The 15,824-nt window shown below is 52.8% G+C and overlaps 1 protein-coding gene across 4 annotated transcripts in view; it reads left to right on the forward strand.

Moving 5' to 3' along the window:
• MVB12B (multivesicular body subunit 12B) overlaps positions 1 to 15,824 on the forward strand; it is a 237,385-nt gene that overhangs the window by 167,408 nt on the left and 54,153 nt on the right. For 2 of the 4 annotated variants that reach the window (XM_069873484.1, XM_069873485.1), the window contains exons 2-3: positions 9,043 to 9,173; positions 15,169 to 15,291. In XM_069873484.1, the coding sequence (XP_069729585.1) occupies positions 9,043 to 9,173; positions 15,169 to 15,291 (254 nt within the window). Of the gene's footprint in view, positions 1 to 9,042; positions 9,174 to 14,017; positions 14,135 to 15,168; positions 15,292 to 15,824 lie in introns of those variants that run through there. The other 2 variants (XM_069873486.1, XM_069873487.1) reach the window with 2 other exon arrangements.

Raw genomic sequence — 15,824 nt, forward strand, 5'->3', positions numbered from 1 at the left:
AGCGCTGAAGCGACATAAAAACAGTTTTTGATCTCTTGCTGCTGGCCTCTTCCTGAAAAGCATAAAGCTGGAGGCAGCCCTGTGGCAGCTATTGTGCTAATGTCACCGTAATATGGATGCTGTTTTACTGTCACTCTTAAGATGAAAACAGCAATGCGTGGGGTGGGATAGGCCAAGGCATTTCTCAGCCCTTTTTCCTGCTGTTCAGGTACTCGAGCTGCCCCATCGAGCACTGGGATGTGCGGCACGGCCACATTCCCTGTTAAATCCCGGAGGAGCTCCTGCTCGGCAGCCCCTGCCCTGGCACAAGGGCAGTGATGCAGGCTCGCAGCCACCCAGGGTCTGTCCTCCAGCCCCTGCCCAGACCTGAGCCGGTGCTGCCGGAGCACAGCAGGATTCCCATCTGCTGGGGCGCCCTGGGGACTTGACAAGGTTTTGTCTCCAATGAATTTAGAGATCTTTTACAGGCATGGGGCCAGAGCCTGCAATCTCCGTGCCACCAGAGAGGGTGGGCAGGGTGCCCTGAGCACTGAGTGACTGGGGTTGCCTCGGCGGGCTCTCCCAGACAGGCTCTGTCCTGCTGAGAACAGGCACAGCTCATCACACCCATGGGAGATGGCGGTGTTTCCCGAGGAGCTCCACCTGGAGCTGATGCATTAATTAACCTGATGGACCCGCCCGGCCCCACCCCTGCCCAGGGGCCGGCAGCCCATTTCAGCTCCGCTCTGGTCCTGCTTCAGCTCTGCTGGGGGAGGCTCAGGCCCTGACCCCTCGGCTCCGGGTAGCTTCCCAGATTGGCCTCATCCCACGTGGACTTGTGGGATGGTCTGGCCATGGCCAGTTGTGCTCTTCAACAGAAAAAGAAGAAAGTCTGGCAATGGGCTTTTCAGGTGAGCGTTGTTTTCTTGGTTTTGGTTGTTTTTTTTTCCTTTCTTACAAAATGTGGTTCTTAAATATTTACATTGCAAAAATGCACTGCTTTCCATATGAAAGCCAGGCTTGGTACAAGCATTCTCTGGCTAGAAAGGAGCTGGAAGAGCTCTTATCTTTCCAATGTCAGCTCGTTATCGCAGTGTTGGGCTGTCCTGTACACCCTGAAAGGAGAGCCCTGAGCCCTTCTGTGCGCTGAGCCTCACCTGGGCTGGCAGGAGCGAGGAGCCCAGCAGCAGGGCAGCGATCCCACCTCAGAAGCGGTTGAGCTCTTGGGATGCGCTCTGAGGGAACCACAGGCCCATAATTGTGGAACAAAACCCCCTAACATTTCTAGAGGATAGAGTGGGATGTCACATCGTGTAGTCAAAGAATGGCTTCTCGTTAGTGAAGCTGGGTGATCTGTAGATTCTCCTGTTGCACCATACCCACCCTCCTGTACTCCCGAGCGAGGTAAGAGTCTTTTGGAGGAAACTGGCTGATGTGCTTTGTTTTGGTTTTATCTCCCTCCATGTAGGATTGCTAAGTGTGATTTCCTAAAGGATTTTAAAGATGTGATGTTTTAAGTGCTGGTAAAGCTAAGAGGACATTAAAGCAGGAGCTGAGTGTGTAGCCTCTTCCCTGCCATTGCTGGCACTGCCTGGGGCTCAGAATGCTCAGTAGAGTCAGGGCTTCTGCTTCAACCACTGGTACCTGGTGGGCTTAGGTTTTTCCATGGAGACCCCATTTCTGAGCTCACCCTCCCATTTCTAGTCCTGAGCCGCAGCTGTGTAACTCATCTGGCTGGATCTTGCCCTTACCCAAGGGTGCTGCGATGGCCATGGGGCAGTGATGCTGTGTGAGGAAAGCCAGGTGAGGCTGGGGAGGCTCTCACCACTCCTGCTGAGCCTTCATTAAGGGTGTTTGAATTGCAGTTTTTCAATCTCCCAGCAATACTGTAATTGTCCAGTTATGACCGACTTTGGCATCGTTATCCACTCTGAGTCCTGTCAGACGGATGGGAAGCTCACTGGGGTGCTAATACGCACAGGCTGCAGTAGCCAAGGAGCTGAGTAGCAGTGTGTAATGCTGCCAGCTGGCTGGGGAACTGTGGTGGAGGGAACTGATGTCCTCTTGCAGGAGGAGATGGGCCCTCAGTGTTACCCAGCCCTGGTGGGAAGCAGGGCAGGGATGATGGCTTGGGGCTGCAGCTGGGAGCAGGATTCTCTGGCTGCAGCAGCTTCACCAAAATGTGAACCACCTCTTAGGTGTAAAACGAGTGAACAAAGGGTGCAGGCTGTGGCCCTGCTTCAGGGAGTTTGGAGAGTGGAGCTGTAATTTTGGGGTCCTGCATGGCTAAATGGAGAAAGGGCTGACCTAGAAAAAGTCTTGCAGAGGCAGCTGAACTGTGACCAACTTCCTAGTGCTGACTGGTGACCTATTAACTGACTCGTGGCATTCCTTCATGCAAACACTCTGCCACCTCAACGCTGTTTGCTCCAGCATCTTCCTGGGACAGCAGCTTCATAGCACTGATGGCCACCATCCATGGGCTTTCTCCGCACCCTGAGCAAGAAGGCGAGGCAAGCAGCAGCATTTTCAGAGGAGGGGTGCGAAGCAAACATCAGTTTCCCAAATGTGTTCATCATTCAAAATTATTCATGCAAAAGTTGCCACCTCAGTGTGGCTATTATTCATCTGAGAACCTGGATGTGTGGCTGTCCTTGGTAATTAAGCCACACGGAGTTTTTTCTGCCCTCTCTTTTGGTGGAATATCCATTTTACCTCAGCCCTGGGGTGCCCCTGCAAAACAAACAGGGCTGGTCCTGGCTGTGGGGCCTTGAAGCTGGGCTCACAAATCCAGATTTCAGCTTTGTGCAGTTGAAAAGTGCTAGTCTTCCCCCTCCATGTGCACTTCGGGCCAGCAGCTGTAGGACAGGAAAGGAAATGGGCAAATAAATCAAGAAATGGTGCTTTTTCTAAGTCACTATCTCTTCGAGTGGATCCCTGGAACAGCAGTTCAGAACAATTTTCCACAAAGGCTATTTTGGTACCTTTCTAGGCGTTGCTCTGTTGTGCCCTGTGAGTGTGATGCTCCAGCTGGTGAACATGCTTACAAACAATATTTTCCTAAGCATGTGTGCAGTGGGAGTGGAGGAAGTTGGCTGCCAGCCAGAGCTGGTTCTGTGCAAGGTCCTGGGAATGTGCTTGCAGGGGCCAGCAGGACACTGACCTGTGCAGGGGGGTAAGTGCTTCCCCTGCCTCCACAGCAAATGTTTGGGACATCTGATCCACCCTGTCAGGGAGAGGAGTTGGACTGTGCAGCCCAGACCCTGCTCACCTCTACCCAATGCCCACCAGGCTCTGAACACACTCTTGAGGTCTGAGGTGGTGCTCCTGCCCCTGGGGCACCTTTATCTGGTAGGCAGGACAGAAGTCTGAACAGAAATGCTGATGAGAAAACATTTCTCGGCCAGCAGGGTTGTTGGTTCTCTGTGCTGATGTAGGGGTGGGATGATTCCCTTACTGAGAAGGGCTCTGCCTGTGCTCACTCAGTGCCTGGCAGGAGCATCCCTGCCCCAGGCTCCCCCAGCACCCTCCAGCCCCGTCTTGTCCCAGGCTGCAGCCAGTGCCAGCATCACCCTTGGTGGCAGGAGGGGGATGGGTGGCACCTGCCAATGTGGGGGCTTGGGGAGCAGCATGGGGGTTGTCACTGCTGAGAAATTTATGAACAATACATAAATGTGTTTTACAGACAGCTGTTAGTATGTGCTGAGGAATAATCATCCTGTCAAGGAAAACTAGTTACAGGGTTATAGCTGGGCCACTTAAATATTATGATCCATAATATATAAATAGCGGGTGAGTGCTGCTGCTTTGTGCTATGAGAGGGCCCTGCTTGTGCTTCAGTCCTGCACTGGCAAGCCATAAACCATGCAGGCACTTGGCACTTGTAAAAATCACTCTGCCCCATCCTGAGGTCTCATGGGGCGAGGAGAAGCTGCAGTGGGCAGCAATTCTAGGAGCTGCACTGCCACCCATGGGCTCGGGCCTCTGGGCTGTCACTGGATTTATGTGCATTGCCCAAAGATGTGGTGATGCTGTGTGCCCACACCACTCTTGAGCTTAAATTTAGAAATGGTGTCTTTTAATGCTGGCTGAAGTCACAGGCTTCTCTGGTGTTGTGGCCAGACCAAACCAAAAGGGACAGGAGAAAGAGTAAAGAGTTGGTGCTGGTGTAGCAGGGAACTGAAAGCACAGCTCAGAGGCAAGGGCTGATGGACTCTCAGCAAAGTATCTGCCTGGTCATGGCCTCGTCTGGCCAGTGAAGAGCTCCACTTTGTCTGGAGCCTGGCCTGCCAGAAGGAAAGCAGACCAAGGTGCATCACAGGCAGCCAGAAATGAGGATTGCAGTAGTAAAATAGTGACCTATTTTCCTTGCAGGAAATATTACACAGCTTTGTTGAACAAGAACAAAAGATTAAACTCAAAAGTAAAATGAAATGAAATGCAAAAAATGCTGTGAAACCTGGTGGGTGGTCTGGAGGTTTTTGACTACAGTGAGCTCCTGAAATACACCTGCATCTCTTCTCAGGATCATGTTGCTACCTGAATTGCTTCAGGATCTCTTTATTAAAAAGCAGCCCCCGTGCCTCCCAAGAGAAAGCAGGTGACTACCACAGAGCATGCAAATCTTCAAAATGTTTCAGAGGGGCTTGCTCGCCACTGTTGTCAAGTGGAGATTTGGCTCTACCACTGCCCATCTTCTGCCCCAGGCTCAGGGTATTGCTGAGGAAAGGACAGAGGTCTGGTAACTCTCGGGGTTCCTGGCCAGCCTCGCCTGGGTTAGAGACAAAAGCACAGAGCCTCCTCAGGGCAGACTTGGGCCACAGCTGCCCAGTTTCTGTGTTCTCCCTGCTGTCCTTCAGGGTGCACGGGTGACTTTGGGCTGGATGTACTCTTCCCACTTAGTTGCCTGAATTAAAACAGCTGCAGGAGACATGAATTCCTTTTAGAATAACTAAGGCTTAAAATGGAAATACAAAAGGGAAGTTGTAGCTGCAGAGAGATGTTTTGGTGCGCTAAGCTAGAGACAGCAGCTTACCTCAAAGAAGCCTTAAACCCGGGCAGCAGCTAAGCCTTAACTGCAGCCATTCCAGCATGAAACTGAACTCTGGGCTGATTTTTCTCTAAGGCAGGCATGGAAAAAATGGTACATGCAGCAGTGTTTCACTGCTGTGCTAAATGTGGTGAGAGAGATTAATTCCTGCAGCATAAAGGATTTTAAACAATAAGGTCTTGAGTTTACAGTCAGCATGAGGTTGCTGGATCCTTTACAGTCTATCATAGTGTTTCCCCCTGCAAAGTGAGGTCTTTTGATAGTGGAGCTTGACCAGCGGTTGCCGGGAATTTCTGCTCCCCCTTGGGAGTGAGCAGAGCTGGGCCAGTACCCCCTGCACGAGCCCCCAGTGTTGCACACCCTGTCCTGGCAGCAGCACATCCTTCCAGCAGAGCTGTGCTGCTGCGGGCAAATGGAGTTGGGTAGCACAGAGCAAGCTGTGCACGGCTAATGAACCCAGCAATGTGTGTGCTTATTGGGAACAGTGTTTTGGAGGATGAACTGCTGGCGTCCATCCACTCAAGGATGAGTGGGCTGTGTTTGTTCAGCCGCAGCTCCAGCATCATAGCCAAGCCTGACTTAAATTCCTCCTATTCAGCATCCTGAAAACAAGACACTGGAATGAACTGGACAGCACGTATGTGACTGCAGGATGCGTGAGAAAAGACACGCTCTGAATAAACAGAAGTAAATAAATGCATTTTGAAAATATTTATGTAAAATATTCAGAGGAAAACATTATACTTGCAAATACTTATGCTTTTGAGTAACTTTACCCTGGTAGATTAGCTCCAGCACTAACGCTGATATAGTTATTTGGGTACCCAATATCGAGTGTGCAAGTACTTGCTGATTCAGGGCCTGTGCTTATGTTCCATGGAACTGCATAGTGGTGCATTTCCCAGCCTCAAACCTCTGCCAAAGTTTAAAGGCCTCCCTTGGCAGAAGGGCTGGGAATGGGCTGTGTGTGCCTGCACAGCCACAGCAGAGGCATTTGCTCCCTTACGCAGTGCTGTGTTCTCCTCAGGCAGCTTGTCCCAGGGCAAAGCTGCAGCAGCAACTGAGCTGCAATGGAAAGCGACTGTCTCTTCGGAAAAAAATGTTATTGCAGATCATGCCACAGACGCGCTGGGATATATGCTTGCAGTGTATCTTGGAATATTTTGCGGATACTAAGCAGCAATTAGAGCCTTCCTTTGGAATCAATTCATTTCCTACCACCATGGTAGTAGGGAGGATCTTATTGAAACTCTAGGATTTTTAATATTATTACACTAAAGACTCTCTCAGTATCAGCATCTCCGTGGGGGAGCATTAGTGCATTGTAATGTGTAACAACTTCTCCAGTTCAGGAAATCTTGTTGTATTCGTAATAGGACATTTGGGTCATATATTATGTATGGGACATATAGCTCTCATTTCCACCAGGCATCATTTTTCTTTCTCTCCAAATTATTCTCCAAATAAAAAAAAACAAACCCACCCCCCAAAAAACCCCAAAACCCAGCATTGTATTCCTTATTGCTCCAAATACATATATATATTTATTTTAATTTTTGGGCTTAGAAGACACCACCAGCCTTCAGGGCTGTATGCAGTTGGAGCCAGAAAGCCTTGGTTGAACTGTGAGGGAACAGAGCCTTAGTTAAGAATAACCAGTTATTATCACAGTTCACCAAGTACCAGTCTAACGTGCTTAGCTGGAGAAGCACCAGCCTGAACCAAAGGAGGGTTTGCCTTCCATCCAGGAGAACACGGGACTGATGGATTCTGCTGTTGCTGAACACTGTTTGCTTTATGGATAGGAATACAAAACCACTAATGTGTATGTTGCCTTTCAGACAAGCATCTCAAATGCTAACAAACCAAAGCATGCAGTGTTTCTCTTCGTGGTTAGTCTGACTGCACTGTGATTGAGCAAGGGGCTGGAAAGGACTCGGGAGACCATCCTGCCTGGTTCTTGCCCCGAGGGAATGACTGAGTAGCGTCCGATAAGTGTTTTTAGAAGACCTTTCAACAACCACTAGAGCTCTCCAGCTGGCCTCCCTCTCTCCACTGTTGTTAAGATTTTTACACCCTTTGCAGAATCTGTTGCTGTACTTCACACCCATCAATTCTTAGTCCAGCCACAAAGGGTGAGAGAATAGGTTACTGCCCTCCTCTTTCATTCCCCTACAAACGAATGTGCTTTCCTCCCTTCTTTATTTCATTCTTCACCCCTTTTGCTTTTCTTTAGATCAGCAGCTCCTGCTCTTTCAGCCTTGCATCGAAGGCCTTTGATGTCACCCCTTACAGCAGCCTCGCTGCTCCCTAGGTTATCGCCGATGACCTTCCTTGGGGCAAGGTCTGAGTGCAGGGCAGCTGCAGCTTCAGCCCCTCTGACGAGGGCTGCTGCCCTGCTGCAGCTCCAGGTCATGCTACGATTTGCATCACCTGCTAATGTCACAAGTGTGTCCTCAATTTCATCACTGGCATGTGGTAATACTGAGCAGAACCAGACCCTGCAGAACCTCAGGTCTTCTGTGCTGCAATGGCCTCTGGTTACCCAACCAGCCTGGCAAACCCTGATCTTTCCAGACCATATTTGCTTAATTTCAGGCCATGGTGAGAGAGCATCAAGTATCTTATTGAAGACAAGGTAGCTCCCAAAGCTGCTTATCCCCTCACCTGAGAGGGAGGCCTTCTCAAGAAAACCAACTTGGTTTGATGCAATTGGCCCTTCATCAGCTCACAGCAGCGGCTGCCTATCTGCCAGGAGTGATTTGTTTCAGAGGGACCCTGGGTTTACATTGACATTTACATCTCTGCAAAGAGATCTGAACAGGCTGGACCGCTGGGCTGAGTCCAACGACAGGAGGTTTATCAAGGCCAAAGGCCGGGTCCTGCACTTGGGGCACAACAACCCTATGCAGTGCTACAGACTAGGAGAAGTCTGGACAGGCGCACACTCTCCTGGGTGGAAAACTGGTTGGCTGGCCGGGCCCAGAGAGTGGTGGTAAATGGTGTGAAATCCAGCTGGAGGCTGGGGTTCCCCAGGGCGCAGTGCTGGGTCCAGCCCTGTTCAATGTCTTTATCAATGACCTGGATGAAGGCATCGAGTGCACCCTTAGCAAGTTTGTGGATGACACTAAGCTGGGAGAACAAGTCTTATGAGGAGCGGCTGAGAGAGCTGGGGTTGTTTAGCCTGGAGAAGAGGAGGCTGAGGGGAGACCTTATTGCTCTCTATAAATACCTGAAAGGAGGTTGTGGAGAGGAGGGTGCTGGCCTCTTCTCCCAAGGGACAGGGGACAGGACAAGGGGAGGTTCAGGCTGGACATTAGGAAAAAATTCTTCACAGAAAGGGTCATTGGGCAGTGGCAGAGGCTGCCCAGGGAGGGGGTTGAGTCACCTTCCCTGGAGGGGTTTAAGGCACGGGTGGACGAGGTGCTAAGGGACATGGGTTAGTGTTTCATAGGAATGGTTGGACTCGATGATCTGGTGGGTCTCTTCCAACCTGGTTACTCTATGAAATGTGGATTTGCTGGAGGGTAGGGAGGCTCCAAAGCGATCTGAACAGGCTGGACCACTGGGCTGAGTCCAGTGGCATGAGGTTTAACAAGGCCAAATGCCGGGTCCTGCACTTAGGCCAGAACAACCCTGGGTGGCTACAGACTAGAAGTCTGGCTGGAAAGCTGCCTGGAGGAGAGGGACCTGGGGGTGTTGGTTGACAGCGACTGAACATGAGCCCGCAGAAGAAGGACGTTGAGGCTCTGGAGTGAGTCCAGAGAAGAGCAACGAAGCTGGTGAAGGGGCTGGGAGAACAGGCCTTATGAGGAGCGGCTGAGAGAGCTGGGGGTGTTTAGCCTGGAGGAGGCTGAGGGGAGACCTCATTGCTCTCTCCAACTACCTGAAAGGAACCTGGGGGATTGCTAGGAGCCGGGGGCGGCGGCCCGGGCGGAGCGCAGCCGGGGAGCGCAGCCGGGTAGGCCCCGCGCAGCCGCGACAGCCGCTCCGCTCCCCCCGGCCGGGGGGAGCGGAGCGGCTGTCGCGGCTGCGCGGGGCCATCCCGGCTGCGCTCCGCCCGGGCCGCCGCCCCGCCCGCCGGGCCATGAGGAGCTGCCTCTGCCTGCGCCGGGGGAGCCGCGCCGCGCCCGCACCGGCAACAGTTAAGTGTCCCCCGCTCCTCGCCGTCCCCCCCTCCTTCCCGTCCCCGCCGCCCCCCGGCCCCGCTCGGGAGGTTCCTGGGGTTTTGTTCAAACCGCGTGGGCTTCCGCCGTGTTTACAGCGTGGGTTTGGCTGCCCGTGTCACTCTCCTGCGTGACTGAGGTGTGTGAGCTCCCGCTGGCGTGTCTGGAGAGGTTCTCCGAGGTCCAACAAGCGTCAGGGCTTTCCGTGCTGTTTCCGAGCTGGGGAGTTCAGGGCCTGGTTGTGGTAACGCACGTGGAGCCCTTTGGCTCGGACGAGGCCAGCTGGACTCCTGCAGGTGTCCGGCTCTTTGGATCAATGCTTGGGTTTCTCCATTTTCTGTTTTATTTTCCGTGTGTGAGAACATGCATTTGCACACCTCGGGAGAGCCCGCACATCGTGCGGCAGGTTGGCCGTGTCAGCCCTGGAATTTTTAGCTGAGGTGGCCATACCCGCTAGATTTTCTGAGCATGCGAGAGGGAATGGCCTCAAGCTCTGCCAGGGAGGTTTAGGCTGGACATTAGGAAAAAAATTTTCATGGAAATGGTCACTGGGCACTGGAACAGGCTTCCCATGGAGGTGGTTGATTTGCCTTCCCTGGAGGTGTTTAAGGCACGTGTGGACAAGGCGCTGAGGGACATGGGTTAGTGTTTGATAGGAATGGTTGGACTCGGTGATCCGGTGGGTCTCTTCCAATCTGGTTATTCTGTGATTCTATGCTGGACCAAAGTTTGAGCTTCTGGAGGTGTGAAATAAAACACACGCAATGCTCCAGTCGCATAGTGTGTGACACTCTGGCAAAGTGAATCTCAGGCACAAGGGTTCCTGCAACCCCCAGGGACTTGTTCATGCAGGTGCCACGATTGAAATAACAAGCTGAATGTCATTTACAATTTGCTGCCTTGGTGCAAGGTTATCTGTGCATGGAAACCAGTTCTGGTTTGAAATAAGACACTGAAATGCATATCCATAGCTAGAACTGCAGCGAAGCAGTACAAGATCTCAATTTTGCTCATTCCGTAACTTAAGTTCCTGTTTCCACCCACTGGGTCTCGAACTGTGGAGATGTTGCAGCTGATGTGGGGCAGCTGCCTGGCAGCAGGAGCCTGGGAGCAGGGTGATTCCAGACATGCTATTCAGGACGAAATGTGAAACTGCAATCCTGCCTGCCTGTGATGGAGTCCTCCAAGGCCCTGACCCCGTGTCCTACCATAGTCTCCTGGTTTTTGCATTGAAACTATGTCCTGTTCTGTGAGCAGAAATAGAAAACCGGCTCAGGCTATGTCCCATTCCCAGATGTGGGAGGACCAGCATGCAGAGGAGTATTGCAGTGTAAGTCCTGAGCAGCCTGTGTTGTGCCAGCTGTGCCTACCACCTCTGCAAAACAACAGGGTGATAATGTGAGCATGCTCCGGTTTGAGGGATTATTTCCCACAGGGTGCAGGAACTCAGGGAGGTAGCTGATAATTTTTTTGCCTTGGCTCATACTTTCCTGCTTGTGGGATGAGCAGGTCAGTGTCCAAGTGCAGGGCTTGGAGCTGAAGGAGGACACAATAAGACCATTCTCTTTCCAAGTCCCGTGCTGTTTAACTGCAGAACTTGACCTGTGTTGCTGGCAGCACAAAGCTTCTGTAGCACACGTGTTGTCAGGCCTGACCTGGTCATGTACCCACCAGCTCTTGAACTTGCCCAGCTTGTTGAAAAGGAACATGGAGGGGGGGAAAGTGCTCTTACATTCATTTCTGGAAACGTGTTCCTTTGCTCTGTGTGTGTCCCAGCCAAAGCACGGAAGTGTGGGTGGTTGGTCACCTCAGTGGAATACTTGAGACGGACAATGAAGCCAGCAGAAAAGTGTGCCTAGGATAAGCTCTTAAAAGTGGAGATGAGCTAGTGAGAAAAAAGATGAGAGTGAGTGAAAAGGCCACAAACTGACATCTTGGGGTGCTGGGAGAAGGGAGGTGTGCATGGCTGCAGGTATGGGCTGCAAGACAGCCTGCTCCGGGGTGGTGAGCTGCCTTTGGCTTTGCTGGCTTCGCAGGGCACCCAGCACTGGTCTCCACTGCCCACACTATGCGCTGCAGCCTGTAGAGCCATCACTGCTGTGCTGGAGCAGGGACCTTGTGGTGCCGCTGAGGAAGCAGGATGGAGTCGGTGCACGTGCCTGCTGGGGCCGTCTGGGTCTGGCCTTGCTGGATGTGGATGGGGCCTGGGTTGGTGCCACACAGAGACAGTGGACCCCTGGATCCCGGGCAGGAAGAGGGAAAGAAGGTGAAGTGCCTTGGCTGAGGGCAGAGGGAAGGTGGCTGTGGCGGAAGCTGGCAGAGTCCCTGAAGGTCTCTCCTGCGGCTAGGCATCCCCAGGACTCCTGCACCTTCTGCCCTGTGGCATGACTGGTTCGAGGAAGCAAGAAGCATTTGGGATAAAGTCAGCAGCTTGGCAGCTGCGTGCCAAGAGCCTGTTCTGAGTCTTGCCCAGAGGCCATCCTGCCCCTCTCTGTCATGCGCTGCTTGGGTCCAGTGCTGGCAAGATGTGCAGTGACTTTCCTTGATGGAGGCACATCCTTTCCCTGCTGGCTTTGTCTAAGCATCCCCATGGTGTTTGAAGCTTCTTCCTGCCCAGGGCTCACATCCGCTTCCCTCCACTGCCCGGCCATGCTGGGGGCTGGATGTGGCCCTGCAGTTGAGAGCAGGCCTCCGGGGAGCATGCTCCCAGCTAGTGGGAAAAATGTTCTTCTAATTATTTTGGGCTGTTCCCAGAATAACCCTACAGCGGTCGGAGCGGCAGACCCTTTGACAAAGCTCGGGGAGCGCAGCTCAGCGCAGGATGGGGCAAGGACATCTCCCGGTCAGTGGGTTGGAGTTCTCCGCCACCATGATGTTAGGCAGGCGCATAGGTCAAACTCGCGTTGTTTGAAGAGAACCTCGTTAAAATAACAAGCTGTCTAATGGCAGTATTTATAGAATCCTTTTATTTATTCTGTTCTCTCACTGTTTGTTTTTTATTTTTAAGTTCAAAGGCGTGGTAGAAAAGAAACCAAATAGTGCAGACGCCCTGGGGGGGAGCAGTGCGATGCAGCCGATCCTCTGTGTGATTGCCCAGCAAGGTTCCCCTCTGACCTGGGCAGAGTTCATAAAAACATTTATCTGAGTGTGCAGACCCACTCCTGCTGCTCCCTGCCTGTTCCAAATGCATCATCCATGCCAACCGTGCATCAGGAAACTGGCCTGGTGTGGCACAGCCTGGCTGTGTGGTGGTGGCTGGGCGCGGGCGCTGCTGCCCTAGCCCTCCCACTGCAGAGCAGGGCGTGCTGCGCTACCCAGAGGGTTGTTTTCTGGGCAGATGCTCTGCTCACCCATCCCTGCCATCTGCGGGCATGGGTTGAGGAAGGTGCTGGGTGCTGCATTGTGGTGGTGAGTGTGGGGAGCTTGGTGCAGCCCTTGCTTTGATGGTGTGCTGCTGTGGGCCCTGCACCAGTGCCGCATCATATCTCACTCTGCATCTTCAGCCTCCCACCTTCTCCAGATGGAAGGCCCTGTTCTCCATGCTCAGCCGCTGCCGATGCCATAGAGGGGCTTTGTGTGAGCCAGCACAAAGTGAGGATTGATGCCATTTCCCCTCCCCCTGCTGTGCTGAGCGGGACTGCAGACGTCTCTGACAAAGGTGCCCTTCTTCCCATGCCAAGGATGGGTGCTGTCAAGCTGGGGTCTGCCTAGCAGCACCGCACCATCAGTTGAGGCACCCCTGCTTTTTGAACCATGCTGCTGGTGACCCTGGACCCCATCCTTGGCCTCTCACAGGCTGGTGCTGCTGCTGCACCATTCCTGCCATGGCCCTGGGCCTCCCAGCAGCCCACAGCGTGGGGAGCCAAGCTGGGTGGCATTCGGCAGCAGGTCCCCAGCCTGCATCGACCATGGCCCTGCCAACACTGCTGCTGTGGAGCAGGGAGGAGTGCCAGGGGCTCCCTGCCTGCCTGAGCTCTCCCAGGGCCTGAGAGGGGTCATAGCCCCTCTGCTTTCCCCCAAAGTGAGGTGCGGTGCCATCCTGGCCTCCCCTGCTGCCCTGCCTCTGCGGAGGCAGCTGTCTCTTTGTCTGGGTGGTTCGGTGGAGGCCAGAGGTGCTGGGGGAGCGGATCCACTTCCCTGTGGTGCAGCTGCAGCTGTGCTGGAACCTGCCATGCGGTGTTAGCATGCTAGGGCATAGCGTCACTTACCTGGTTTTCAGTTCCAAATGGCCTAAGAGAATCTCGTATCAGTATTCATTATCTCCTGGCTCCTCCCGATGCGTAATGAAAAGTCATCACGTTATTGAGAGTGACTTGGAAAGCTTTCAGTAAGCGTGCATGTGTACGGAGAGCAGATTGTAAGTTCTTTGTTAACCTCACGTTGTGTTTGCCTGGTACCATGTGTTTTGGGCAGTGGATTCCATGTTATTTGCGAGACACCAGGATGAACCAGTGGAGCAGCGCTGGCAGCCGTGCAGGGTTTGTCTGGGCTGTGCTGAGTGCCACCAGCTTTCCTCTAGCAGGGTTCTCTGCTCCTTGTCTCACTTGAGGACACTGAGCCCCTAGGGAGGGGAAGGTGAGCCAGCCCCTCTGGCTCAGGGTGCACTTCTGGTCCTGTTTTGGGGGCTTGAACTGTGTCAGGAGCAAAGTGGATCTGCTTTGCTGTGTGTGTGCTGGATGCTTGTGTAGGTGCCAAAGTGAGCGCTCTCCTGGGTTTGATCCATTGGCAATAGCGTGTTCACCATTCCTGGTGACTGGCTGCTGTTGCTTTGGACTCCTCAGGTTGTCTGGCTGTTCATGTGATGTTATTATTATTTACATAGGGCCCAGACTTGCTCTTTTTTGTTGCCTGCAGCACGATGTTTGTTCAGACTGGGCAATGTGAAGTGTAAACCCAGGTCCCACTGGCACCAGCACTCCCCTCTGCCTTGCTAGAAGCAGTAAGTAACCATGGCCTAGAAATGCTGGGGTGTAATTGCTCTGAGGAGGGAACTGAATTAGGTAGCTCTGGTTCACGGCTTGTCTGGCTGCGCAGCAGTGACGCTTGTTTACACAAAGCACTGCCCTTTTATCTCAGGGTGCGTGGGGGGCGGTTTCCTGGGGCATTCCTTCTGAAAGCCAGAGAGGACTTGCCCTGACTGGCTGCCTCGGCAGGAGACCACATGCAGAAGCAGCAACACCTTCCCCTATTCTTCTCCTCAGCAAGTTATTTCGGCAGCTCTCTTGTGCTTTCCTCCTGCTTCCTGCAACAGCATCTATCCAAAAGGGGTTGATCGTACCTGCTTCTGTCCCCTTTGCATATCTCCCTCCCCTGAAGTATGTACTTGATGTCTCCCTTCTCCTGGAAGATGCCAAGGCCTCTGTCTGCTTTGCATCAGACCATCCTGTGCCGCTTTGTCTGTGTTCCCCTGGTGCTGAGGCTCTGCAGCAAGTGCAGGTTTGCATACAGCGCCAGATACATCTGTGCTGCTCCATGAAAACAGTCTGGTTCAGGAGGGTGTGATGGGACTGGAGCTCGCGGGGGAAACCCTGGTGTGTCTGACACCCATAGTGGATGGGGAACCTCCCGATGAAGCCATTGCAGGCAGATCACTTGCTGCTTAAAATGGCAGAGCTGATTCAACCAGCCTGGCTCAGGGCTGAGGTTTGCTCTCTGTTTGGGAGAGAAGGGAATGACTTTGGGTTTTCCCATCATTGCTGGATGGGGACCAGCCCATGCTAAGTATCCTGGAAACAATTGATCTCGGAAGAGGCTGCTGGCCCAAATTCCAGACCTATTGGGCATTGCACAAATGTACTCTCTTATCAAAAGCAAATGAAAGTGCAGAAGGTGTGTCTGGCTTAGTCCCGTGTTTAACTTGGCAATCTGGTGTGTCAGCACAGGCGCTGGGCTGTGCATGCGGGCTCTCGGGGCTCTCTGTCTTCTGCTGGGGTGTGAGCTGAGCAGCCCTGTAATTCTGCTCCTTTCTTTCAGGATCAGTCCATAATGCCTGAAGTACGAGACCTCTCCGATGCCTTGCCCGATTTGCCGATGGATCCCATCACGGGTGTTGGCGTGGTTGCATCCCGGAACCGAGCGCCAACAGGTTATGATGTAGTAAGTAGAGCGATTCCAGCTGCTGTTGCTAGTGCCTTGGCTCTGCCCTAATGAGACTTTGCTTTGCTGGGAACAGCATATCTTCCAGAGAGGGCTCACCTGTGTGTGCTTTAAGCAGTGATTTGATATCCAGCTGCCCACCTCTCAGCCTGCAGCACTTAGTGCTTTCCCTCAGAGCAGGTTTGTGGATGCAGTCCTGCTACTTCATCTGTGCCACTCCAGAGGAGTGTAATTACCTGGAGGAGGGGTTTTCAGAAACAGCTGGCCACAGTGGCATGCAGATTTAATAATCCTGGTAATGTTCATCCTGAAGGAGTCCTAAGTATTGCACAAATTATATCTCTGAATAAATGGATCCCCCATCAGCTGTTTAATCCCACATATCAGCACTGCACAATGATGATGAGAAGCTCCAGAGTGGGAAGCAGAGAGTTTCGCATCAGCTGAAATTGTGAGGATGATTTTGATGGACAGAATGCAAACCTCTAAAGTAAGCTTTGGCAGGAGGCTGTACAGCAGGAAAAGGCAGCTGG

This window comes from Phaenicophaeus curvirostris, chromosome 20 (assembly GCF_032191515.1).
Source record: "Phaenicophaeus curvirostris isolate KB17595 chromosome 20, BPBGC_Pcur_1.0, whole genome shotgun sequence".
Classification (NCBI taxonomy): Eukaryota; Metazoa; Chordata; class Aves; order Cuculiformes; family Cuculidae; genus Phaenicophaeus; species Phaenicophaeus curvirostris.